General features: G+C 60.2%; 1 protein-coding gene across 1 annotated transcript in view; it reads left to right on the forward strand.

Moving 5' to 3' along the window:
• Window positions 1-25,989, forward strand: part of LOC143675712 (protein kinase C zeta type-like) — a 138,726-nt gene that overhangs the window by 99,859 nt on the left and 12,878 nt on the right. The window contains exons 3-6 of the mRNA XM_077151760.1: window positions 14,795-14,876; window positions 15,729-15,781; window positions 17,990-18,178; window positions 22,776-22,871. Coding sequence (XP_077007875.1) covers window positions 14,795-14,876; window positions 15,729-15,781; window positions 17,990-18,178; window positions 22,776-22,871 — 420 coding nt within the window. The remainder of the gene's footprint in view (window positions 1-14,794; window positions 14,877-15,728; window positions 15,782-17,989; window positions 18,179-22,775; window positions 22,872-25,989) is intronic.

Genomic DNA, 25,989 nt, shown 5'->3' on the forward strand with positions numbered 1-25,989 from the left:
GGGAGTTGGTTTTTCCATAAACATCTCTGTGCAGTTAGCTGTTTGTCCTGTGGAGGGTGGGGTTGGAGAACCCTGAGCCAGGCCCTGCCTCCCTCCCTCCTCCGCTCCCTCCCCCTCCCCCTCTCCCTCCCACCCCCACCAGGCCTGCAGGAATTTTTACAGGCCCCACGTGCTGGGGGTGGGGGGTTGGGGGTGGGGGGTTGGGGGTGGGAGGCGTCTCCTAATGCAGCATGCAGAGTTGAACAGCTTTGCCCTGCTCTTTCGAGCTGCCCTTTCTCTGGGGTCCTCCTCAGCCCTCCTGTTGGGGAGGCAGCCTGGGGGGGGGCGTCCCTTACCCTCGTGCCTGGCCGCAAGCCCCCTGCTGCAGTCACACACCACCATCTCAGTCCCAGATAGTGGTTTCCAGCAGAGGGTCAGCCCAAGGGCTGGAGAGAGGAGGGGTGCGGTTCCTGGTGGGGAACTAAGGGTCCCACCCTGCTCCCCGGGTGCCTCTGCATCCTCCTGGTCCCTGGACGAGCCCCCTTGAAAGTCAGAGGGGCTTGGTCTGCACCGTGCAGGTGTGGGGCGCTGGGTGGGGAAGCTACTGTGGGCTCCCCTGGGGTCGGGCCTCCCACGAGGTCCCCGGTGGCGAGGCAGCTGTGATCTCTTTGGCCAGAACCCACTGCGCAGGGTCACTGGTCAGGGGATGGGGTGGGGGACGACGGTCCTGGGTCTCGGCTGCTCTGGCAATTTTTAAATTCCTGCATGTTCTCTTTTAACTTCTGTTGATGCCGCAGAACCTCTGTGCTGCGTCAGCCCTGAGGGCTTTCTCTGTCGTGGAATTCGGGGCTCACAGTCTCTCTGGGGCTCCTTATGCACTTGTAATGGGTGCTGAGGGGTATTAAGTAGGTGGCACCTCTGGCTGTGGATGCTCCCGGCCAGGCCTGGGTGTGTGGGGTTATTCAGACGCAGCAGGGAGCCGAGGGGCTCTTAGGCCCACGGCGGGGTCTCCCACTCGGCAGGTGCCACTCCCCACCTCGGAGCATGTGGGTGGCTCTGCCCCTCCCCTGGGAAACCTGGAACTCGGAGTTCTCGTGCTCAGAGGCTCGGAGGGCATAGCCCCTGGTGGCCTGCAATGAGCGTTATTTCGCTGAAGCAGAAAGGCTGTCTTGACTTTCTAAGCTTCTGCTTCCTGAAACCCGTGACCCTTTTGCTTCCTCAGTGCACGTGTCTGCCAGTGCTCTGCACCCAAATTGCACACGGCCCCTTACGACCATCTCCTGGCAGGGTTAGGTTTGACTGCACGACGCAGTAACATACATTTGTGCACACAGCGGTGGTGCCATATGGCCACTGCTGTGCTCCACAGGTCAGTGACGTCTGCAGGCAGGTGCTCCAGGTGTGACATCCGCTGTCCTCAGGGGCCCGGGCTGCTCACTGTGCTCTGTGCTGTGCTTAGCTTCCTGCCTCGTGGCCCAAGGTAGCTGCTTGAGTTCAAGCCATCATACCAGGTCCCTGTCAGTGGGGCAGGACACGCGTCCGCCTGGCTGGACCGGCTGTGGTCACATGACCCTGCCCCCTTGCAGTCAGCACATGGGGAGACTTAGACGCGGGTCAGGGGCAATGACAAGCCCACCACCCAAGCGGAAGGTGCACCTGCCTCTCTGTGGTGGGAGGGAGGGGATGATGGAAGAATTCAGTGATGCATGTATGGGTAAACTAAAAATTGATTGTCGCATGGTCACAGCAGGCTTTGCCAGAGATCAGGCCCCAAAGCAAATCTCCTTCCAGAAATGACTGTGCAGGCCAGCGTCAGTGTCAGAGCGTGCTGCGCTTAGAAGGGCGCAGCTGAAGGCAGCACTGTTGGGATAAAACTGTTCACTTGAAGACTTTATTTTATTTTTTTGTGAAAAATAACATACATATGAAACAATAAGTTTCAAAGCATAGCATAACAAGTAGCTGTAAAACAGATTTTAAAGTTTGGTATGAGTTACAGTTCCATAATTTTCCTTCTAGCCACTTCAAGACAGTGGAGGCTAAAAGAAATATCAATATAATGATTCAGCAATTGTACTCATTTGTTAAACCTGACTTTCTCTGTATAATTCCACCATCACTTTTGATCTTTCTCCCACACTTTAGATGCTTTTGCATGTTAGCAGAGGCTGTCAGTAATGTGATGGGGATGAAACTAGCTGTTCTGGAGAGGCTGGCCCCTCTGCATCTCAGGACCTATCTGGTCCAGGACCTGTCTGGAGTTGTAGGTTTCTGGAAAGTTACTCTAGTGCATGGAACCTGTTGAAAGTAATACAAAGCCCTAGGCGTTCTTTAGAATGGGCTGGAATGGTCCTGGTTGGGGTTTGGCAATCAATGATACGTAACAAGGTCTAACTGGAGCTTGCATAAGAGTGACCTCCAGTAAGGCCTCTCGGTTCTGTTTGAACTCTCTCAGCCACTGATACCTCATTGTTGTGCTTCTTTTCCCCCCTTTTGGTCAGGATGGAATTGTTGTCCCCATGGTACCAGGGCCAGGCTCATCCCTGGGAGTCCTCTCCCACGCCACCAGGGAGACTCTCACCCTAGGACGTTATGTCCCGCTCACTTGAAGAAATTTTAAGCAAACTTCTAACTTTGTTAAAGAGGAAATCAGAGCTCAAATTTAAATTTCTTAGACAGGTGTGTGAGACATCTGGGATGTGGTCACCGTGATGGTAAGAGGCCAAGTTGTAGCCTCTGACACGTGGGGATTAGAAACCAGGCTGGGCGGCTGCAGAACCGACCGATGGAGCAGGAAGAAGTCAGGGTGAGGGTCCACAGGAATGAGAAGCAGGTGCATCGCTCGTGAGTAGAAGCAGAACTGCCTGGAGAGGCCGGCGGGATGGCCGCGCCTTCCACAGCCTGGTGAAGGCCAGGAGAAGAGACACGGGACTCTCGGACCTGAGGGGACGTGACGGTGCCATGGCCTCCACGTGTGTGAGCACAGCCTGCTCTGCCCCTCGCACTCCCTCATGGGCTGTGTCCGGCCCTGTGGCTCCCCGTGATTCAGCATTGTGGGGGCTGGCACCCATTGGTGGATGTTGCGTTCCAGGGTTGGGGTGCTGGGTGTGTGCTGTGCAGTCTGAAGCAGGGGAGGGCAGGTCCCTGGGGAGGTGGGTGCTCACCCGGGCTGAGCCGGCAGGACTCTCTCCTCATGCGTCCTGGTGCCACAGGCTGGACTGGCAGCGCGCAGGGGACAGCCATGTCCCGCCACAGCCACCTCCCCATGCCCCGACCAGCGGGACTTTCAGTGGACTACTGCTCCCATTTGGCCTGGGAGTGGGCTGGCCCCCAGCCATCCTGTCCCCTGCAAGGGGAGCAGGCTGGGCGGGGGCCCCTGTCAGCTTCGGGAGGGAACAGCCTGCAGCCCAGGGACTCTGGTGTCCTCAGGAGGGGCAGGTGCAGAGGACGTGCTCCCCACGGCCCCAGAGCAGCCCTCCTACCCGCTGGGGCGCAGCGTCCACCACACGGGCTCCCCAGGGCGGCCGCAGGGCCCACTAGGCTGGACAGTGTCTGGTCTCACACTGGACATGGAGATGCCGCTCACTGGCCAGTGCCATCCTGCATGGGTCTCTGGATACGGGGGGCGGGTATGCCGGGCGGGCCCTCTGCAGCCCAGACACCCCAAGATACACGGGTTCCCCTGCTGGAGGCCCCCATACCAGGTCACAAGTGTGGGCCACCTTCTCTCCAGACACAGCCTTGAGTGACCCCTGTGGGGTGAGGGGCCACCCGGGCCTCTGAGATTCTTGTCGCCCTTTGGGTCTCCTGCAGCCGGCCTGGGGCCCTGGGCGCTGTGTCCCCCACCCCGCCACTTCCTTCTCCCACAACCTGGTGCGGGGGCAGCCCGCCCTGTTCCTCCCACCTCCACGTGTGCTAGGAATGTGGGGAGCGCGGGCGGGACTCCAGGAAACGCTTCCTAAATACCTCCTGTGCTCCTCCCCTCCCAGGTCCAGCTGCCGAGGTGGGGGCACCAGGCCTTCCTGCCACCCTTGGGAGGGGGGGTCTGTGAAGAGCAGCCAGGTAGCGCCCCCCCCCCCCCAGGAGCTGCCCCCATCCCACAGGAGGGCCTGCGGGTGGTGTGGGTTCAGCTTCCAGCGACCCTTTCACCCCACATGGATCCTGGGTGGCTGCTGAGCCTGGGAGGTGGGGTCTTCCTCACAGAGAGTAGACCCCCCCGCTGTGCATTCTCAGGGCTGTGGGAAAATCTCCCACCATTGTAGGAAGATGCCCCCCTGCCCCCTGCCTTGTGTCACCAGAGACGACTCCTGAGGTGCCTAGGGGCACGGCGGGGAGGGCAGGGGTCCCATGGGCCCCCTCGGAACTGGGGGCCCTTTCCCACTCACAGGGCTGCTCAGGGTCTTGGGGGTCCAGTGGGTTGGGAGTGGTGAGGCGGGGCCTTCTCTGAGTCCTGGGTCCCTGCTGCTGGCTGTGTGGGCTGCACCCCAAGACTGGGACACCCTGAGACTGGGTCACCCCTATGGTTCTGTTGAGGGGTGCAGCCTTCCAGCCCTGCTCTCTTGCTGCCTGGTGTGTGGAAGCCTCACCTGGGGTTTTCGGCCCTGGAGGTGACCACCACCCTGTCCTGGGGCTGTGCGGTACCCCTTGGCTGCGGCTGGGGGTGCTGTGGTATGGAGGGGTGGGGCTGGAAGGGGCGCAAGCTGCATCCCCCCGCGAGCTGGAGGGAGGCCCCTTCAACCAGGGCTAGGGGACCCGCGTGGGCCACCCCGCCTTCCCACTGGCCTGCTCGGGCCCCAGGACAGGGGAGGGGCAGGGCGGCCACTCTGGCAGCCGGGCTGTTTGCCGGGGCTGCTTGCCGGGGCTGCCCACCCCCCCCCCCCCGCTCTGTGTTGTGTCGGTTTCTATGGAGAAAGAGCAACAAGGGTGGCTGCCAGCAGAGGCGGCCAGCAGGGAGGGAGAGTGCTGCCTGCGGGCCATCCCACCCCAGGGCAGGTGGGTGTGAGGGGGCCTCCCACCAGAGTGGGGGGCCTGGTGTGCCCCAGGCCTTTCGGTGGGCTCCGCACCCGTGCCGCATGCAACTCCACCCCTAGCACCCCTGGGCTGCCCAGGCTCCATAGCCCCAAGGCCATGTGGGGCCTGCCCTGGGAGGCCCTCCTAGGCAGCTTCAGAGTGGGTCTGGGGGTACCTGGGGGCCTCAGGGTGGGAGGGAAGGGGGCCTGGGGGCATGGTCTCAGCGTGGAAGGGATGGGGGCCTGGAGATGTTTGGGGGTCTCGCTCCCCGCCCTGTACGGGGAAAGTCACGTCTAGGTCCCCTGCCGCCCCTCTGCAGCCACGCTGCCCTGCTGCTGTCACTCCAGGGACCGTGAGACAGTCCCAGGAGGCATGGGGGCTGTGCCACCTGGGAGGGACGGGGCACAGTGCTGGGTGCAGCTACTGCCCGGCCCCAGGCTCAGAGCTCCTTGCGATGTGCTCCCAGCCAGGCCTGTGTGGCAGAATGGGGACTGCACAGGCCCCACAGGCCATCCTGGCCTGGGAAGGGAAGGCTCAGCCCCTCACCCCTGCCCCCAGCCAGGCTTTGCCTGGAGGCGGGTGCCCCCTCCAGGGACTCAAGCCCCTCGTGGCTGCTGCACCCTGCACGTCCGGGCCAACCAGGCAGCACCCCTCAGGCCCCGCCGCCCTGAGGCCACTGCCCCGCCCTGCCGTCTCCTCAGTGACCGCGCCACGGCAAGGCGAGGCCTGGGTGGGGCTGTCCGGGCAGGGCCTTTGCGGCACTGTGTCCACGCCATGTGGCGGGGGTCCCAGCCTGGGGGCCCCTGAAGTTCTCCTGAACCCCCCAGAGCGCTCTCCCATCCCAAGGCTGGTGGCCTGAAGTCTGTGCACAGCCGTGGTCAGGTCGTCCACCCGTGTGAATGTGGAGGCAGCGGCATTGGTTTTGGGAGAAATGAGAGATGAGCTGATGAAGAGTGACGTCTTCCATGAGGTCACAAACAACAGTTTTCAAACCCGAGGTTTTCAAAATTAAAGATCCTGATCGCCAGGCATACCCCGGTCAGCTCAGACCTGATGGGCAGCGATGGGGAGGGGTGGGGCTCTGTGCCCATCCCTTTCCCGGAGGTTGTGCTGTCCTGTGGCCTCGCTGCCAGGTGCCTCCATGGCCCGGGCCTGGGAGGTGGGTCTGAGCCCAGCGTGTTTGGGGTGCCCCTGTCACGGGCAGTGTGCACAGACGACGAGTGTGGAAATGCACCCAGCAGACCCCCCACGAACATCCAGTGAGAAGGGTATACTGGCCTACTTTGTTACGGAACCGAAAACCTGCCCACTGTCCCGAGATGTGGTTTGTTGTTTTGCACCAGAGCACGCCAGAACATCTTTGAGTTGGTTTTGGCCAGTGGCGTGGGCAGCAGTGAACCAGGGCAGTCTCAGGGTGTGCGGCAGCGGGGGCATGGGGGCTAGGCGGGGCTGGGGGGACGGTGTCCAGCGCAGCAGCACCGCACAGAGTGGCCGCCCTGCTTGTGGGCCGTGGGTACGCTCACGCGGGTGTGGCCGGCCTTCCCCTAACGCCAGCCTTTCCTTTTAAGTTGCCACCCCATCTGGAGGCTTTTGGGGGCTCTTGGCCTTGTGTGCGGCGGGGGGGGGGGGGACCTCATTGGCCAGTCCGGGTGCACCGAGGCCTGGGGGAGGCTGTCCTGGAGAGCCCCGCAGCATTGGGGCACAGACCCCTGCTGAGGATGCAGGTCCCCTGCGCTTCACTTAGGGCTTTTTCATTCACTGCTGAGTGTTGTTTTGCTTTTGTTTTTAACATTTTAAAGCAGTTGTAAACCCCCCCACCCCGTGTTGACTTAGCGAGTATGTGTGTGCCGCAGGTGAGCTGATCCTGCTGTGTCGCTGCTGGTGTGTCCGTAGCTTATGGAGGGCTCGTGCCGTGTGTGCCACCCGTGGGGATGTCCAGAAGGTAACGGTTCCCGCGTGAGAAACACTGAAGCACACGGCTGGGCAATGAACCCCTGACCGCGCACCGTGCCACCTGCCCAGCCCCCAGTCACCGCCATCTGCTTTCTGTGTCTAAGTTTGCGTTTTCTACCTGTTCCATGTCGAGGAGCTCGTGGGACACTGGTGCAGTGTCATCTGGCTCAGCCCGTGTGCCTTCAGGCCTTCAGGCTCACCACACATTGCCTCCTTCGCCGTGGAGGCCACGTCCGGTTTCTCCACATGTCAGGCATCGGGCGGGCACGGGGGTGGAACCTCGGTCCCACTGCCTTCCGACACGGGTCCTGAAGGAGTTTCCCTGTGATTGTTTTCTAGACGTTTTATAGTTTTAGTTCTTAGCGTTTCAGTCACTGAACGTTTTGGGTTCATTTCTGCCTATGGCGTGAGCATGCGTGGGCATTTCTGCTTTCCCCAGCACTGTTTGTGGAGAGGGTTCCCTGTCGGGTGGAGCTGGCAGCTTTGCTGGGCATCAGCTGACACAGGAGTGTGCGCTTGTTTTTGGGCTCCCGCCTGCACCCCACTGCCCTGTGTGCTCACCTCTTCCCAGCACCGTGCCGCCAGGCGCTGGGGTGGTGGATTCTCCAGCTCTTTCTTCCCTGCTGAGAGGCATCTCCCCGTGAGCTTGATGGTGGGCTGTTCGGTTTCTGCAAAGGGGCTGGGGGAGTTTTGGTCAGGATGTGCCGAATCTGCACATTGCTTTGGGTAGAATCGTCACGTCGTTAACAGTGTCTAGTCTTCCAGACTATGGACACAGAACGTCTCGCCATTCATTTAGGTCTTCTTTGGTTTCTTTCGGTAACCGTTTGGTCGTTTTCCATGTGTGCATGTTTTACATCCTTACTTATTAATTCATTTCTAGATATTTTATTTTTGCTGCTATTGTAAATGGAATTTTTAAAATTCTCTTTTCAGATTACTGACTACCTGTGTGTAGAAACACCTGTGATATTTGCATGTGGGTCTTGCACCTTGCCACTTTGTTGAATTCATTAGCTTTAGTTTTTTGTGGATTTTTAAGAATTTTCTGCCTATAGGGTCATGTCATCTGCAAATAGTGAACGTTTTACATCTTCTTTTCCAATTTGGATGTCTTTTATTTATTTTTCTTTTAACTGCTGTGGCTGGAACTCCTGGTGCCATGTTGAATGGCACTCACGTTGTTCCTGGTCTTAGGGGGAAAGCTTTCAGTTGCCACCACCGAGAGCTGTGTTAGCTGTGGGGTTTCATGTTTGCCCTTTATCGTGGGGTGAAGTCCCTGCGATTCCTGGTTTTCTGGGAGTTTGCATCAAGAAGTGGTGCAGGGCTGCCGAAAGACTGTTCCGCCTGCTGTTTTGCTCTGTAGCATGTGTCACTCTTGTACGCAGCCCCCGGTGCCCCAGCCAGGACGCCTGCACTGGCGGTGTGCCGCCTCAGCGCGCTGCTAGGCTTGGGACCCTCGGGGTTGCGGAGGGTTTTTGCCTCTGCTCGTGGGGTGCTCGCCGGGCCCCCTTGCCTCGTGGTGTTTTTGCCTGGCTCTGCCGCGAGGGCTGTTGGTCTCCTGGAGGGCTGAGACCCGCTCTGCCCTCAGGTTTGCGGAGAGTCTCAGCAAGACCGGCACCCATCTTCAGGCAGTGGAGCTCACTGGGCTCTTCTGTGTTGGGAGGTTTCGAGGACAGTCGAGACGTTCGTTTCTTCTCCCGTGCTCAGCCGAGGGCCTGCGTTTCTGGGCTTTGACTGTCCTTCCTGTCGTCCGTGGGGCCAGGCGCTTGGCGGTGCCTGCTGGGCCCCAGGTGCTCCCCCCCAGCCACGGCAACTCTGTGCTGATTTTACAGAGATTTGTGCAACAGAACGTGCTGGCTCTGCACAGGAAGAAAACTGAGTGAGGAGGAAGTGAAGTCTCTGCCCTAGGCATTGTCAGCCCTCAGTTGGGAAGTGCCGCCTTACCCCGAGGGACCCCTGAGTGGAAGTGGGGCAGGGTCGTGGACCTTGCATGGGAGCTGGTTGGGGGCTAGGAAGCGAGCATTATTTTAGAGTGATCCGTCCCCACTCAGCACTTCTCACGCACCCCAAGGTGGCCCAGCTGGACGACTGGCACCATGTCCCCCAAGGTCTTGGCCCAGGGTTGGGGTCCTGCCTTTTGGGGACCTCTCTAGCGCCACCTCCCAGCTCTGGCCCCTGGACACGGGGTGTCTGGGAGAAAGAGTAGAGGACGGGCCATGCGGGGGGTGTGTGGTGGGCGTGTGAGCCCCTGGGAGCCGCTCTCTGCGCCGGCCTCTGCCCTCTGGCCCACCGGGAGGGGACTTGTGTGCGTCTTGTCTCCCACTGTCCTGTCTGGAGGATAGCAACAGCGTCCTTGATGGTCATTCTCTCATGTGAGCATGATTCTCCTCACAAGCTGGCGATTACACCCTGAGTGTGCATGTGAGTCTACACATGTGCATGAGTGTGTGGGTGTGTACGTGTGCATGAGTGCAGGTGTGTACATGGGTGTGTGGGTGTGTATGTGTATGAGGGTGCAGGTGTGGGAGAGTACATGTGCATGAGTATGGGTGTGTACGTGGGTGTTTTGGTGTGTATGTGTGTATGTGCGTATGTGGGTATACATGTGCATGAGTGAATGGGTGTGCACAAGTGTGCATGGGTGTGTGTCTGGAGAGCTGGGCGTGAGCCTGCTGGCGGGGTGCACATGGGTGCTTCTCCCTTTCCCGGGGTCGGGGGACTCTGCTCACTGCTGTTTGTGTCGGGGCATCAGGACCTGACTTTAAAACTGGGGCCGGGGTCTGCCCTTTCCCGGCCCCACCAGGCGCCTTCGTCCTTGGCCCCCTGACCCAAAACCCCCCGTCTCCATGTGTATCTGTTGCACTCCCACGTACCACTCTGGGGTGGCGGGCAGCATGGGGCAGGTATGGCTCCTCCCCGGTGGGCCCCGTGGGCAGCCAAGCGTGGGTGCATACCTGGGTGGGACACTGCCTCTCCCGCCCTTCCCAGCTCCCTGGAGGTTGCCGCGGCCGTTCTCCCCTCTTCACTGTTGCCGCCATTCCAGGTCCCACACCGCCGTTGTGCACAGCGATAGTGCATAATCGCCACGTGGCAGCGGCACGGCAGCGTGTGGGAGGGCATGAGGGCTGAGGAGGTTTTCTTTCACATTGAACTTGGCAAGCTTTGATGTTCCCGCTGCCGCTGCCTGGAGGTAACGCGTGGTGGGCAGTGGAGGCGGGGCCTGGCCACCTGGCTTGGAGCTTCCACACCCCAGCCACCCAGCTCCGAGTCCCCTGGCCACCCGTGCCTCTGCAGTGTGCCCCTCACAGGTTGCCACGCGTTGGTAGGATGGGAAGTGCGCTGTGGAGGGAAACCAAGGTTCAGAGTGGCCCTGAGACCCTTGACTGCACTTGCATGGACACCACCAGTCTGCACGGTCACGGTGTGGGCCCTACGAGGCCCTCCTTCCTGCAGCCATGGGCCTGGGTGCTGGGGCTCTGTCCCTGTCATATTCTCTGGGGCATCTTAACAAACTTAACTTGCGTGCTTCGTACCATGGCAGCCAGGAAACAGAAGGGCTTGTGCGTGGAGTGGACATCGTGCATGGGTGTCCAGTGCCCGTGGAACAAGTGCAGCGTCTCTAGGACCTAAGCCTCTGAGTGGGCTGTGGGGGCTGCCCCGGACCCCCAAGGGAAGGGTGGCAGGGTGGGAACACCCCCAAGCCCTGTGGGTCTCCTGCTTGCACACGAGGCCGTGTGGCGCAGGGAACAGGGCCTGCCAGCAAGCAGGGTGCACCTTCCCCCAGGGTCTCCGAGGCCCCCTCTGCAACAGGGAGCGCCCTGGGGGCATCAGGGCTGGGGTGGACGGCACTCCTAAGTGGGGTCAGGGTCACGGCCCCCAGGTGCAGATGCAGCCCCTTGCGTGGCTGGGCGTCCCGGGTTACCAGAGGGTTGTGGCCATGGAAGGACCGATCGCCCTCAAAGCTGTGGAGCTGGGAACTGGGCAGGGGGCGTGGCTGTGGCCCTTTGCAGGCTCAAGGTCTTAGACGGGGGTGGGGGGGGTGGTCTCCAGGTTCAGCCGAGGGGCCAGGGACCCTGCCCAGAGACTGTCCCAGTGGCTGCTTGCTCCATCAGCAGCCTGCTGATGGCCTGAGCGTGGCGCTGGCCCCCTCCACCCCCAGCCCCCGCTGGCCCCCCCCTGCAGCCCCCGCTGGCCCCCCCCTGCAGCCCCCGCTGGCCCCCTCCATCCCCCAGCCCCCGCTGGGCCGTCACCCCTTTGACGTCTGCGGGTCGCCACATACTCTTGACAGAAGCTGGTCCAGCAGCTATTGCTCGGCTGGCCCCAGAGGACTCGGGTCCAGACCCCGGAGTTTCCGCAGGCAGCTGCCCTGAGGTCCGTCCTGGGCCCCAGGGGCCTGGTGGCCTACAGCCCCTCCCGGAGGCCCGGCCATCAGAGACCAAGACCAACCCCTGCACCATGCGCTCTGGCTGTGGGAATGGCGGGCGGGCGCTACCTGCTCAGACCCGAGGGTCGTTTCCTACCGCTCGGGCCCCCGAGCCGCGTTGCCGTCTTGCTCGGATTCTCCTGGGTTCCTTCTGCTTGGGTTCTCGCCTCTGTGCCGCCCTCGGATACTTCCCGGGGAGCACTTCTTACTCTGGACAGTTCTCCGTAGGCCTTTTCAGGTCTGCTGTTCTTTTTGATGCCCTGTCCTCTCTCGTTTTTCTGGGTGTCCACTCCATGCATGGCTGCCCTCCACTTGCCACCCAGTAGCTATGGGACGAGGTGCTGGGCAGTGAGTCTTTTTTTCGGGTTCGTGGGCCCACTAGTCGCATGGCTCTGTCTGGGGGCTACCCAAGGGCTCTTGTGTGTCCCTGCTGCCTCCCAAGCCTGCCCCACCCTGGCCCCTTCCCCACACCCCCTCCTGACACCCCCTCCCCACACTTCCTCCCTATATCCCCCTCCTCGCACCCCCCTCAGCTGCAGGCAGCTCTTGTCCTGGGTGGGAGGGGAGCCCCTGGGGCAGGCTCAGCTGTCGGGCCTCAGGGTCCCGTCCCTCCTTTCCTGCCTCTGCTCCGTGTGGACAGGCGCCATGCACCCAGGGACCCTCCTCTCTCCCTGGGCGTTGGCCTGCATGTGCTCCTGCAGTGACTGCATGCCAGCCTGGTGGCCTGCAGCCCTGGGTTAAGACTGGGTCTGGGGGGACTCAGCACTCTCGGGTGCGTTTCTGTGAAAAGCGCCTTTGCTTTACCTGTGCCCCTGCTGGCTTCATTTCCTGGGCATTTTGGCCATCCCGTCGCATGGCGCCGTCCCTCCCGGCTTGCCGCTGCCTGCCAGCATCTCCCTCAGAAGGCGTGGGGGCAGGACGAAGGTGCGCCACATCCAGCCTGGACTACAGATGACAGCGCCACAAGGTGGGTCCTGTTGACAACGGCCACCCACAGGGCGGGGGCACGTGGCCAGCCCACCACGCCTGCCACACGCCATGCCAGTCAGGAGGTTGACGCTTCCTGGCTCCCCGTCCGAGCCACTGCCTGTCCAGGGGCTGGGGTGGACAGACTGCCTCCCGCGACTGCCAGGGGCAGCACACAGGGTCGTCCTTCCTGCTTCCTGCTGCTGCCCTAGCCCAGGTAGGTGGAGCTGGAGCCCCCCGCCCAGCTGGCCCTGGGTAGTGCAGCCCCCCATGCATGCCCTCAGTGATTAGGGGGGCCAGGCCCTCACCTGTCCACTGGGCCCAGACCGGAGGGTATCCTTCCTCCCTGCACGTGGTGTGGACAAGCTGGAGGCCCCTGTGGCCGGACATGTGTAAGAGAGAGGCTGCTTTCGTTTAGCCTCTCAGTTCAGAAGTAGGCGTGCCTTATTAAGGTTGCTAGATGTGGTTTAAATGTTAGACATGTTTTTGCCGACTTGCAGACACACCCCTTATTCTCTCTTTCTGGACCCCCCTGAAGTGAGGCCTTGGTTCAGGGGTGCAGTGTCCGGCAGCTGGGGGACCTTGCGGCCGCGTCACAGAGAAGGGTCCTGGACGTTTGGAAGCAGGCAGGATGTGGGGGCCAGGTGCGGGGTTAGGGTCACCGAGAAGAACTGTCTGTGAAAGCCACAGGAGGTGCCAAGACCCCCGCTTGGCATGAGAGACCCTCCCTGCCCTAGCGGGCATCAGGAGGGGCTGGCCCCGCAGTGCCCCCTGCCTGTGCCTTCACCATGCCAGCAGCCCCTTGGCTGCCTGGGCCTCCGAGCCACCACTGCCGTGCTCTGGCGTCCAGGCCCACTGTGCCAGGTGGGGCCCTGTGCTCTGGTTTGTGCACCGTTTCTGCTGTGAGATGCGAGGCCCCCCCACCTGGTGCTGCTGGAGGCAGAGCTGCCCTTGGGTGCTGGGCGACATCTGCCCCGACAGGGCCTGCCCCTTGATTGTTGCTGTGTGGAGAGCTGGCGGAGTAAAACCACGGCATCAGAGGTGGCGCGTTTCAGGCTCGAGTCGTCACGTGGTCTTTGCTGCACTCGCTCCTCCTTGCCTGTGTGCAGCGCTGAGCGCGGGTCCTGGGCTGTCCCTGCCATTCCGGGATGCGGCACGCCCCCCCCCCCCAGCCTGGCTCAGGCCGGGGCTGCTGCGGGGTCTTTTTGTCCGTACCTCCGCTTCTACGCTGCCATGAGTTGAGGGGTCAGGGGCCTCAGCCAGCAGCTTAGCCTCATGGGGTTTCCAGAAGACGTAATTACAGCGTTATTGCGATGTACCTTACACACCACAAAATCCGTTTTTCCAGAGTGTACAACTCCGTGGTTTTAGTTCAGCGCCGGGTTGTGCACCATCGGCATGGATCCCAGAACGTTCCACCATCCGCAAGGAAACCTGTCCTCACGTAGAACCCCCACCCTCCCCCAGGCTGCTTGTGGATTTGCTTGTTTTGGGTATTTCACGTACGTGGAATCACACAGGCTCCTTTCACACAGCACGTCTTCAGGGTTCCCTGCAGCACACCCCCACGCTTCGCTCCTTTTCACGGCTGTGTGATGCTGCTGTGTGTACAGTTATGACTGTGGACCTGTATATGCCTGTGCATGACCAGGGGTGTGCATGCGTGTGTGCGTGCATGGATGGAAGCATGTCCAGGTGTGTGCGTGTGTGTGTGTGTGTGTATGTGTGTGTGCACATGCCACCTCTTGTTCTCTGTTCCTCAGTTGGTGGATACGCCATGGTCTCTGCCTCCTGGGTGGTGAGGGCGCAGAATCTGGACATTTGGTGGCCGTCGATTTCTGGGAATCCTGGGTATGTGCTGCAGCGTGCAGCTGCCGGGTCACGCGTCAGCTCTGTGGTTAATGTAAAGCTCTCGCTGTGGTGACGTGTGTACAACGTGGTGTGCCCTTCGAGCCGCCCGCGTCCCCGCCAGCACTGGCTCTTCTGTCTTGCGCACTTCCGCCGCCCCTGCAGCTGCAGAAGGTGCCACCTGTTTTTGTTGGTGTTTTCCAGGGCTGAGTCGCCTGCATAGATATGGGTGCTCTCTGACCCCATGTCCGCGCCAGCCTAAGATAACAAGGGCAGCCCCGAGTCGTCAGGCGCCAGGCCGAGGCTGGCCAGGCACGGAACCTGCACCCCCAGTGGGGAGCTGGCAGTTCTGTGATGTTAGCCGGGGTGGAACCCCGCGTGCCCCCAGGTGCTCAGAGACGCAGCCGTTGTCGTGGGGTGCTGATGCGGGGATGGGGGCTGTCGTGGACTTCTGCCGGGAATTGTCCAGCTGCAGCCCTGAGCATCGCCCCCCTGGAGCATCTCAGGTGTGTGGCGGCCCCATGCGCAGGGCTGAGCCCGGAAGGCGGAGCAGCTGCACGTGCTGCTTCGGAGCCCGCCAGCCACCTTGTGACAGTGCGCCCTCTCCCGCAGGATTCTGTCATGCCTTCCCAGGAATCTCCAGCAGACGGCAAGAAGGATGACGTGGCTCTGCCCTCCGGCGACACAGATGGAAGTAGGGGCTATCCCCAGGCCCCCCCCACCCACCTTTTCTGCCCTTTCTCCATCCCGTCTGCTCCCCTTGGGTCCTTGTCTATGCGCGCAGCAGCTATGGGGCTGGAGACAGCCCTCCAGGGACCTGGGGGGTGAGGGGTTGGGGCTTGGGGGCCACGGGGGGTGGGGGGGTAGGGGCCAGATGGGCTGTCCAGGCACCTGAGGGTGGTGGTGTCAGCGGGTGCTGCCCTGCCCTGGGGCCCGGGGGAGTCCTCCCCTCTGCAGACCCTCAGGGTCTGACCCCTTAGTGTGGCCCCACACCTGTGCTGAGACCTCACAGTACAGAGCCCTTCACAGCATCCCACTCCAAGGAGATGCTAATAAACCACCCACCTGCCCATGCATCCACCCGCTCACTGACCCACCACCATTTATCCAGCTGACCATCTGCTCACCCCCATCCCTGCATCCACTAACCCACCATCCACCCGCCCACGTCTGCTTACCCACCTGCCCCCGTCCATCTTTCCACCTCTCATTCCTCCCTCCCTCCACCCACTTATTCTTCATCTTTCTGTCCATTTATCTATCCGTCCACCCATTTGCTTTTAGAAAAAAGTCTGGAAGACGAGATGTCAGCTTCCCCTGACTCATGCCTTCCTGCTTTGTCCCTGGGGGAACTTGACACAATCCTGGTCTCCAGACCCGCCCCCAGACATGTTCGCTGTCCTTGGTGCCTATCACGTCCGAGGTGGCTGCACTGCAGGGTCGCCCTGTGCGTGGCAGGGCCGGGCGTGGTCGCCCGTCCCCGGGCCTGCGTCCTCGGGCCCCGTCCCGGACAGCACTGAAGTGTTCTCTCCCCTTCTCCCTCTAGTCACTTATGTCTCTTCAACCCGGAAACATGGCAGCGTCAAGGACGATTCTGAGGTGAGGTCCTGAAAGGGCCGCTGCTGTTCTGAGAGCTTCTTAGAAGTTCATTAGCGGGGGCAAGGGTGGGTCACTGGTAGAATTCTCACCTCCATGCGGGAGACGCAGGTTCAATTCCCAGCCCCAGCACTTCCCAGAAAAAATAAAAATAATAATTCAGAAACTGGTGCTGCCATGACAGGACAGTCCCATGGGAAAAGGATGAAACGTGGCCCCCACCATACGGCATTCCAAAAAAAAGGTCATCAGCTCATGTTGGGGCTGCTATGGAGACTTCAGCGTGGAGCACGTTGTGTGTGTGTGGGGGGTGTCGCAGATCTTCCTAAAGCTCATGGGCTGGGGGTGCGGCTCGGAGGAGCCCCAGTTCTTGGGCAGTGTGTGCTGGGGCATTTGGGGGCAAAGCCCCACAGCTGGAAGCCCATCCCTGCGTGGAGTGGTGGGAGGGAAGGAGCGGGCAGCACCCCAGGGGCTCACGGCCCTCGGGCCCCCCGGGCAAGCCTCACAGCCGCGTAGGGACAGGTGGTCTGCCCTGCGCCCTGGGTCCCAATTCTGTGTGAAGCTCAAAGTGGCCGTGGGGTGCGCGAGGGTGCTAGTGACCTCGGCCCTGCCCCGCACAGGTGCTGTGCGCGCACCACTGGCCGTCATTGCAGCTGCTGTACGTGGGTGTCTCGTGGTGCAGGCCCGGCCCAGGGGAGCCCACGGGAGCCCACGCGGTCTGGGTGCAGACCCTCAGCACTGCCCCACGAGGGAGCTGCATCAACGGCTCTGGGGGCTGGACACCCGGGGGAGGGTCACCAGCCAGTTCTCGGCACTCTCCACGGAGCACGACGTGTCAGGATTGCTCTTCCTTCACTGCCGTTACCCTTTGTCCTATCTCGGGGCTGACCGTGGGTGGGCCCCGGGGTCTGAGGCGGAGGGCCTGCTGTGCTCCGTAATTTGCTAATCTGGTTTTCCCCTCAACCCCTACACTCACATCCTCGCTTTTCCTCCTGCTGCTTCTGTGCCCTGTGCCCCCCCACGGGAAGTTGGGGCTTCGGGAGCAGTGAACATGTATGGGGTACGCAGGAGCCCCCCCAGTCATCAGAGACAGTGAGGGTGCCTTGGCCCACTGCCCACGGGGTCTGCTCAGGGGGGCCCTTTAGGAGATCCCCAGGGGCTCTCTGGGGCCCACTTCCTGGCTCACCTTCTCCCGGGTGCTGACGGCCCATGGTGGGGCGTGTACCCCCCTCCCAGGCTCTGGAGGGATCCAGGGTCTGCTTTGGAGCTGTCATTTTTTTCACATTTTATGTGCTTAAAAAAGCCGTCCTTCCTCCGCCTTCTAGCCCCTTCAGGCCTGGCCAGCCTGGCTTCCCTCCTGGACTGCAAATCCCGGCTCAGCCTCCCTGTGCAGCTGTGTTTGTGGCCGCTCGGGGAGACTGTGGTGCCAATTCTATTGTACAGAAAAGCATGAGCTGCTGTTCTCAGCCTGTTTAAATAAACCTCAAGAAATAATTCTGTGCAAAAGCCCAGCCTTTCCCCAAGTATCTGACCAGTGCCACTGTCTCGAACTCTAGAATTTTGATTGGTTACCCTCTGTCTGAAACGGGTCAGAGGCACCTGGAAAGCAGATTTCATTTCATTCCACAAAACGGCATCTCACAGTTCCCTCCTTCCCCAACCACGACTATCCTTGCCAGAAATAATTTGCAGGAGGGAGCTTCTGTTCTTAATTGGATTGCCTTTCTCTTTTGCTGTGTTTCTAATAATACTCGCTCTGGGGTTTGCAGACCTTTGCAGACGTTAGCAGGTCATGCTTTAGAGGCTCCAGGGACAGCCTGGGATGCAGATGCCAGCCGGGCAGCGTGGGTGGCCCGGCCCAGACGGCTCTGGGCGTGTCCATACCCCGTGGCCACCTCTTCAGCCAGGCCAGGGCCCCGGGCACCCCACGCCGCTCAGAGGGGCTTGTGGTCAGAGCTGCCGCCCGGGCACGTGCCTGGCGTGTGGGTTTCTCGCCCCTTCTCCAGAAGCGCCTCTCTCGATCCCCGGCTTTCCTTCCCTGGGCTGCGGGGTGGAGTGTCTCCGCCTCGCGCCAAGGCAATGTGCAGGGTGGGGTCGCACCCTGTGCGCTCGGGGGTGCAGCCTCGGCGCTGTCGGAATGGAGGGGCCGCAGCTCTCCGTCTCGGGGTGTCCCCCCTTCATCGCCCTTTGTCCTGATTCTCCTGCGCTCAGGACCTTAAGCCAGTTATCGATGGGATGGACAGAATCAAAATATCTCAGAGGCTTGGGCTGCAGGACTTCGACTTGATCCGTGGCATCGGGTGCGGCAGCTACGCCAAGGTCCTGCTGGTGCGGCTGAAGAAGAGCGCCCAGGTCTACGCCATGAAGGTGGTCAAGAAGGAGCTGGTGCACGACGACGAGGTGAGTGCGCTGGGGCCGGGCGGGGGGCTGGGCGGGCCGACGAGGCGAGTGTGCGCAGGGGCCAGACGGGGACCGGGTGGGGGCCACAGGGTCCGAGCTGGGGCCAGGCAGGGGCCGTGGGGGCCGTGGGGTCCCAGCTGGGGGCGTAGTGGAAACAGTAGGGTTCAGAGACTGGGTGGTGGATGCCGGGGCTGGGTAGGGGTCACAGGGGCTGACGGGGGCGGGGGGTGCAGAGGCCAGGCAGAAAGAGGGGGACGTGGAGGGGCTGGGAGTACAGTGGATGCGGCAGAGCTGGGCAAGAGACACAGGGAGCCAGGTGAGACACACATGGCACCCAGGAGGCCAGATGGGCTGTGGGAGCCAGGTGGGGGTTCAGTGGTCAGGGGATGTAGGGGTGGGGGCAGGTGGCCAGGCAAGGAGCATGAGGGCTGGGCAGTGGGCGTGGCAGGGCTGGGTAGGGGAAACAGGATGGGCAGGGGGTGCAGGGACCAGGTGGGAGTCTTGAGGCACCAGGCAGGGATCATGGGGGGCTGAGTGGGTAGCATGAGGGCCGGGTTGTGGATGTTGTGTTCCCAGGGGCCGCTGGGACCGGGCAGGGACAGTCAGTGGGCACAGGGCCGGGTGATGGACACAGGGGCTAGAGCGAGCACATGTGCGTCGTGGGTGTGGGAATTGGTCCAGGGCGAGAGTCTCGCCCTCCGGAGGTTCTGCCTGCACAATGTGGGCCGGGGAGGCGGGTGACGCCCTCACTCTCACCATCACCTGCCTTTGGGTCAGCTGAGCGGCTCCGTGTCCCGGGGTGGGGAGGCAGGGAGGTGGTCCAGAGGTGCTGGCCTGGTTCTGGTCCTGGCCTGGCTGGCTTCCCCAGCAGTGTCGTGGAAAGGCTGAGCTAGGACTGTGTCCCGTGAGCCCCGACCTTCTCATACCAGCTTTGTCTGCAGTAGAAGCTAAAGTTGCAGAATCAACTGTTTCTTAGGTGAAATTTTAATTCTAGCTGCCCATACTCTGGATCCTTTCATTTCATGCCCGAATGCAAGTTACATCTCTTAGGAGTGAGGTCTAGACTGATGGGCAGTTCATCGTTTGCTCCTCAGATAATAGTAAAAGCTGCCCCGTTAGACTAATGCACCAGTTGGAAAGAGATTCCTAGTCTCCCCAAGACACCCAGAAGGGCCCCTACCCTCTGCTGCCCTAGCCCATGGGTCCAAGGGAGATCTGGGCTGGACTAGGCCTGGCCTTGCATAAAGCAGGGCCCCTGTGCTCAGTGCACAAACTGCCCAGCTGGCTGCTGAGCTCCCACGCGGTGCTGGGTGGTAGCCCTGCCTTACAGCCGAGGGGACTGAGGCCCTGAGGTGGGGTAGGGGTGTCCGCCATCCTAGAGAGGAGTGTGACATGCTAGCTGCTGGCGAGCAGAGGCCACAGGGTGCAGGCATCTGGCTGCAGGTGCAGGCCGTGGGGTACAGGCATCTGGCTGCAGGTGCAGGCCATGGGGTACAGGTGCACGGGGCTGCAAGGCAGGTGGCAGCTCTTGATGCGGACAGGCTCCAGGGTCTTGCTGGCCCCTGTGCGCCCCTGAGGCCTCTTTCCCTCTTTACCCAGAGAAGGCCCTTGCGTGGGTGGCCGCAGGGCCATGGCGGCTTCCCAGGGGTGTGGCCTCTTCCCCCAAGCCAGGCCCAAACCTGCTCGCCGCCTTCCTGCCTCACAAGTTGGTCTTTATTAAAATTTCTGTTGTATACGGTCTTTGCTCGAGGCTTGAGGAGCTGCCAGGGGTCTCAGCCGACCCACCCTGCTTCCGTCAGGCCCTGTTTCAGGTGGTGAGTGGAGCAGACCTCCCTCTGCTTGTGTGGTGCTGAGACCTCCAGACCTACGAACCCCTGGGTTCCTGGGCCAAGCCGCCTCTTGTTGGCATTGTTGGGTCCCCAGTATTCCCCTCACAGGGGCCGATGGCCCTGGCACTCAGATTCAGGGCCCACTCCACCCCCTGCCGTGTTCTCAGTGGGGCTACCAGTTCAGGTGGCCACGTCTTGGCTTGGAGATGTGTCCGGGGATTTGACTAAACTGTTCCTGCCGAGACGCTGCCTTTAGGGCAAGACCTGCCCCCCCATCCCCTGCTCCCTGATTCTAGAGGCCTCTGGGGCCAGCTCCAAGCTCTGCACCTGGGGTGAGGCTCAGTCCTGTTCGTGGAGTTTCCACGCAGGTTTAGCTCATTCAGGATGTGAAATGCCAGGGGCGGTGAAGCCAGATGGGGGGTGTGCTGGGGTAATCAGGGATGGCCTCTGGGAACAGGTGACGTGGGGGGGACAAAGGAGGGAGAGGACGGTGACATTGAGGTAGACGTGTGGGGCCGAGGGGGCAGTGGCAGGCTGGCTCTGCATGGGGCCGGTGGGTTTGTCCCATCTGGCAGTATGACTCCGAGGGACCCATTCAGGCAGCAGCTTCTGACCACGTGGTCCCAGCCGCCCAGGCTGCTCTGAGGGGGACAGCGAGAGCTGTGCCACTCTCAGTCCCAGAACCCCCGAATGTGCTGCTGTTTGAAAAAAGGTCCTTGTGGATGGAATGAAGGGTCTTGAAGTGAGGTCAGCCTATATTACCTGGGTGGGCCCTAAATCCAAGGACCGTGTTCTTGTAATAGAGGCAGAAGGGGATTTGAGACAGAAAGTAGAAAGGACAGACACAGAGGGGAAGGTAAGATAAGACAGACAGACACGGTAGCCACAAGCCAGGAGCTGGAAGAGGCAAGAAAGAGTCTCACCCGAAGCCTTAGGAGGAAGTGTGGTAGCAGGTGGGGAGTGAGGCCCTTAGTGGGGGGAGCAGGTGGGGGTGGAGGTCCTGAGGTGGTAGCAGGTGACAGAGGAGAGCAGGTCAGGGGAGAGAGCAGATGGTGGGGAGTGAGTTCCTAGAATGGGGGGAACAGGTGGGGGGTGAGGTCCTAGAAGGGGGAGAGAGAGGGGGTCAAGGTCCTGGAGGGGGGAAGCAGGAGGCGGGGAGGAGGTTTTAGAGGAGGGGGAGCAGTGTGGGGTATGAGTTCCTGGGGTGGGGCGAGCAGGCGATGACTGGGTACACTGCTGTGGTCATGACCCCCCTTGAACTTTGAGTTGCCCAAGCAGGGGTGATAAGTAGTCATTGGATGAGTATGTCTGGCTCAGGGGACAGGTGGATGCTGGGGGGGCCTCAGCACAGAGAGATGGTATCTGAGGCATCCCAGCGGCATAGGGAGAGGAGGAAAGAGGGCCGCCAGGATGGAGCCCCGAGGAGGAGCCACTGGCTGTGTTTCGCCACTGAGTAGATGCTCACTAAATGTTTGCCGATTCATTTAATAAAACCTTCAGGGGAAGGCCACACTACTGTAGTCACACACCTTTGACTCTCACTTATGTTACCTGTAAAATGAAAGGATTACTCTAGTAGGTTTGGGGCTGGGATAGAACCAAAGGTGCAGAATCCTCGTGACTCTGAAGTTGAATCTGCAGCTTCTCACTGACACAGCAGGAACAGAGAAGGAGATGCCTGTGGCCAGGAACAGAAGCTCTGCAAAGGGGTGTGGGCCTGGGGGAGTCCGCTTCACTTCTCCACCTCGACTTCCTCACGTCTAAGGTAGAGAAAGTACTACCAACCTCCCAGAGGTGTCTGGTGGTAACATGTGGCAGTGGACAGAAAGCCATAGCTCAGAGTTGAGCAGGCAGCTGGAGCTGGTGGCCCTGGTGGTGCTGGTGGAGGATAGTTGATAGAGATGGAGGACGGGTGATGGAGGATGGTTGATGGTGGTAGAGATGGTAATGGATGGTGGTAGGTGGTGATGGATGATAGTTGGTGGTGGAGAATGGTTGGTAGTGAAGGAGAATAGTTAATGGTGTAGAGATGTTAATGGAGAATGGTTGATGGTGATAGAGGACAGTTCGTGGTGATGGAGTATGGTAGGTGATGGTGGGTGGTGATGGAGGATGATTGATGGGATGGAGGATGATTGGTGGGGGCGGAGGACGGTTGGTCACAGTGCAGGACAGTTGGGGTGGAGGACAGTTGGTGGTGGAGAATGGTTGGTGGTGGAGGACGGTTGGTCACAGAGGATGGTTGGTCACGTGGAGGATAGTTCGTGGGGTGGAGGACGGTTTGTCACAGTAGAGGACGGTTGGTCACAATAGAGGATGGTTGGTGGGTTGGAGGACGGTTGTTGGTGGAGGATGGTTGGTGGAGAACGGTTGGTGGGGTGGAGGATGGTTTGTGGAGTAGAGGATGTTTGGAGGGGATGGAGGACTGTTGGTGGAGAACGTTGGTGGTGGAGGATGGTTGGTGTGGTGGACGGTTGGTGGGGTGGAGGATGGTTGGAGGGGATGGAGGATGGTTGGTGATGGCTGATGGTTGATAATGGTGGAGGTAAATAATGGGTGATGGATAACAGTGACAGTGATGGTACATGAATCAGGTGATGGTGACAGATGCTGATAGTGGTAGCGATGAATTTCTTATGGGTGTCTTCTCCTCTGTAGATTGTCTTCCTATTTGCAAAGATGAGAGACTTGCCTCTGTTGCCTTCCCCTTCTCCGGGATGCCATGAGGGTGCTTAGGCCCCTCATTGACCCCCCTTGTTTCCTTTCAGGATATCGACGGTATAGACAGAGAAGCATATGTTCGAGCAGGCGTCCAGCAACCCCTTCCTGGTGGGCTTACACTCCTGCTTCCAGACGACAAGTCGGTAAGAAAAGGGGCCTTTCTGGGGCTCTGCTGATTTTTGGTTTGAGCTGCATGGAGGCTAAGGGGTATGAGCTTTCAGCTGTCATCGGTAGGTCCTCCCTGTTGCATGGTCTGTCCTGAGGCAAGCTCTGGACCTGGAAAACCCAGAACAAGTTATTTGCTGCCAACATACAAAGGAGGGACAGTCACAGGATGAATATTTCCTTTTCCACAGGGAGAAACTGGAAGGAACACAGGGGTCACAGGACCCAAGCAGTTTCAAAAACCTGCAGGGCAAATTTCGTTAGATTTCAAAGTCTGAGAGTCATTTATCTTGGGGGCTAAAGTGGCAGTCCCACCCTTTCCAAGAGCCTACGCAGCAGCCTGGCTCTCTCTGGATGCAACCTTGGGGGACTTTGGGGGAACCACCTTTTTCTTGGCTCCACCCTCTTCAAGCATTGGGACCATACCCAGGCTCTCTGCCATCTCCGGGGCACACGCTCAACCCCTCCATGTGGTGGCGGCCAGGCTGTCCCCAAACCCCACAGAATGTGCTGCACCCTCTCCAGGGCCTGAGGAGGCACCATGACTCTTCCACTGCAAGGTGGGAGGCCCATCCTCCGCCTTTGGGGCGAACTCCCCCTCTCCATATGCTTGGGTGGGTCCCCTCCCCTGGCCTGAGATTCCCTGACTCTAGACTTTAGCTTCCATGGTTCTACCTCTGAAGTTATTTGACCTTCACATTGTCCGTTCTCTGAGCCCCCCAGTCCAGACTGGCAGTGGCTCTGTTCATACAGGTCCCCCAGCACTCTTGTTGGCTTTCTATGTGGTAAGTAAGGATTGTGCCCACCTGACAGCAGGAGTTTCCACAGATTCTTCCTGGATAACTCCATCTCCAATCCTGGCTTTCTCTGAAATGGCTGGTGGGTGAGTTACATCTCTTTGGATATAATAAAAAGATCCCACCCAGCAATACTGAATGAAGATGAAAAAGGATTAAAGAACTTGGGTTTTCTGGAGCACACAGGCATAAACTCTTCAATATGGAATGCACTCGAGAACAGGCAGGCCTGACACGACACCCAAGTCTCTTCTAAGGGGAGAGCCCACGAAGAGTTCTTGTGGGTTAATTTTCATGTATAAACTTCCAGAGATGTAGGTGTGAAATGGTCAGCATTTCGACTCCAGTTCCCTCTAGGCTGCTTGAAGTCCAGCACTTCCTGCCACCCATGCATCTGGCAATTTCTCCCAAGCCACAACTTCTCGGTGCCTAAAATGGAACTTAAAGAAAAACAGAAATCCATCCACGAGGCATTTAGGTGCGAACGCCACAGTGAAGCCGTTTGCTGCACTGCTTGTTAAGAGTGGCATGTATCAGGCTTGTTGACAGTGGTCACAGGTGGAAGCCGCATCCAGGAGTGCTGACCGCACTTCTGACCGATTTGCCGCCTGTTTCTGCTGAGTCTGCCGTGGTCTCCCGACACCTGTGCCCTCAGCTGCTCGGGACGCTGTCGGTCCCACGCTGCTCACGAGAGCACACCTGGGCCCCAGGTGGGCCGTGTCTGTGTCCTTGGTGAGATGTGAGTCGACTGGGCCCTCAGGAGGGTGGGCCGTGGGTCTGGGCTAAGAGCTGGTGCTTACTGGGCAGTGTGGTGCTGAAGGACGATTAAACAAAAGAAAAAAGGCAAAGTCGTGCTGCTTCCAAAAATACGGAGTGAACACACCGGAGTTCATGATAAAGAGGGAACTAGTAAGACGCTGTCAGCAGCTCCAGGGAAATGTCTGGGTCCTGCCCATGATGGGTGCTGGGGAATCGGGGTGCAGAGCTGGCTTTGGGGTGGGATCTGTCATCCTCCCCACGTAGGCTTTCCGAAGCGTGTCGGAATCCCTGCGTTGCGGGCAGTCACACTCAGCTCACAGAGCTGGGCACAGCCGGCTCAAGGCGTGGAAGGGGTAGGCCCCCCCAGACCCCAGACCCAGTGAGGAGCTCTATGGTCGTGTCATCTGCTCTTCCCGACAGAGGGACGAGCAGCGGCTCTCGACCCGGCAGCTGGGGTTGGAATGCCAGCTTCTCTACTTGGGGCCTGTCTGGCCGTGGGTGGGCCAGCCTTGCTGTGCCTTGGCTCATGGTGCGTGGCGACTGCGGAGCTCATTCCCCCTGTGGCATGGCTGCAGTGGAGCCAGTAGCCTGACGGGGAGAAGTGTGGCCACCACTCACCGTGAACGGACCGGTGGCCCCTAAAGCCCTCCCAGACACCTTGCCAGCTGTACCGGCATTTGGCGAGCCCACGACAGGCGTGGAGGCGGTGGAGGGGCCCTGCCCCAGGCCTGCCTCCTGCAGAGGGCTGTGCTCAGCCCCTGGCCGCGGACGGTGGTGCTGCCTTCACAGGCCTCCTCTCCGGCCTGGACTGCGAGGTGTAGCCGCGGCCCCGCTGACTGTCCCACTCTCTGGCTTCAGGCAGGATCCAGCACAGCAGGAAGCCAAGTCAACTCCTGAGCTGCCGTGGGGGTTGTGGGCAGCCTCGAGTGGAAAGCTGGTCAAGAAAACGACAAGCCGTTCCGCAGGAGCTCACCCCAAGACGTGTCTGTGAGCAGGAAAGTGAGGATTTCTTTTCCCTCTCGGGTGCACTACGAGGCCTGGGGCCTGAGCCGCCGCAATCCCAGGGCTGTAGGTCTGTGGGACCCAGTGAGGCCCGGCCTGGGGCAGCCGCCTGCACCCCTGCCCCCTGCCCACCCATGTCCTCTCAGAAGGACCACTGTCAGGTGCTGTCCTCGTCTGCTGCCGGAATGCGACACACCAGAAACAGAGCGGCTTTTAAAAGGGGGATTTAATGAGCCGCTAGTTTACAGTTCTAAGGCCAAGATAATGTCCCAATTACAACAAGTCTATAGAAATGTCCAATCTAAGGCATCCAGGGAAGATACCTTGGTTCAAGAAGGCCAATGAAGTTTAGGGTTTCTCTCTCAAGTGAGAAGGCACAGGGCGAACACGGTCACAGTTTCTCTCTCTGCTGGAAGGGCACATGGTGAACACAGCATCATCTGATAGTTTTCTCTCCTGGCTTCCTGTTTCATGAAGCTCCCCGGGATGCCTTTTCCTTCTTCATCTCCAGAGGTCGCTGGCTGGTGGACTCTGCTTC

The sequence above is a fragment of the Tamandua tetradactyla genome, chromosome 3 (genome assembly GCF_023851605.1).
Source record: "Tamandua tetradactyla isolate mTamTet1 chromosome 3, mTamTet1.pri, whole genome shotgun sequence".
In the NCBI taxonomy this organism is placed as follows: domain Eukaryota; kingdom Metazoa; phylum Chordata; class Mammalia; order Pilosa; family Myrmecophagidae; genus Tamandua; species Tamandua tetradactyla.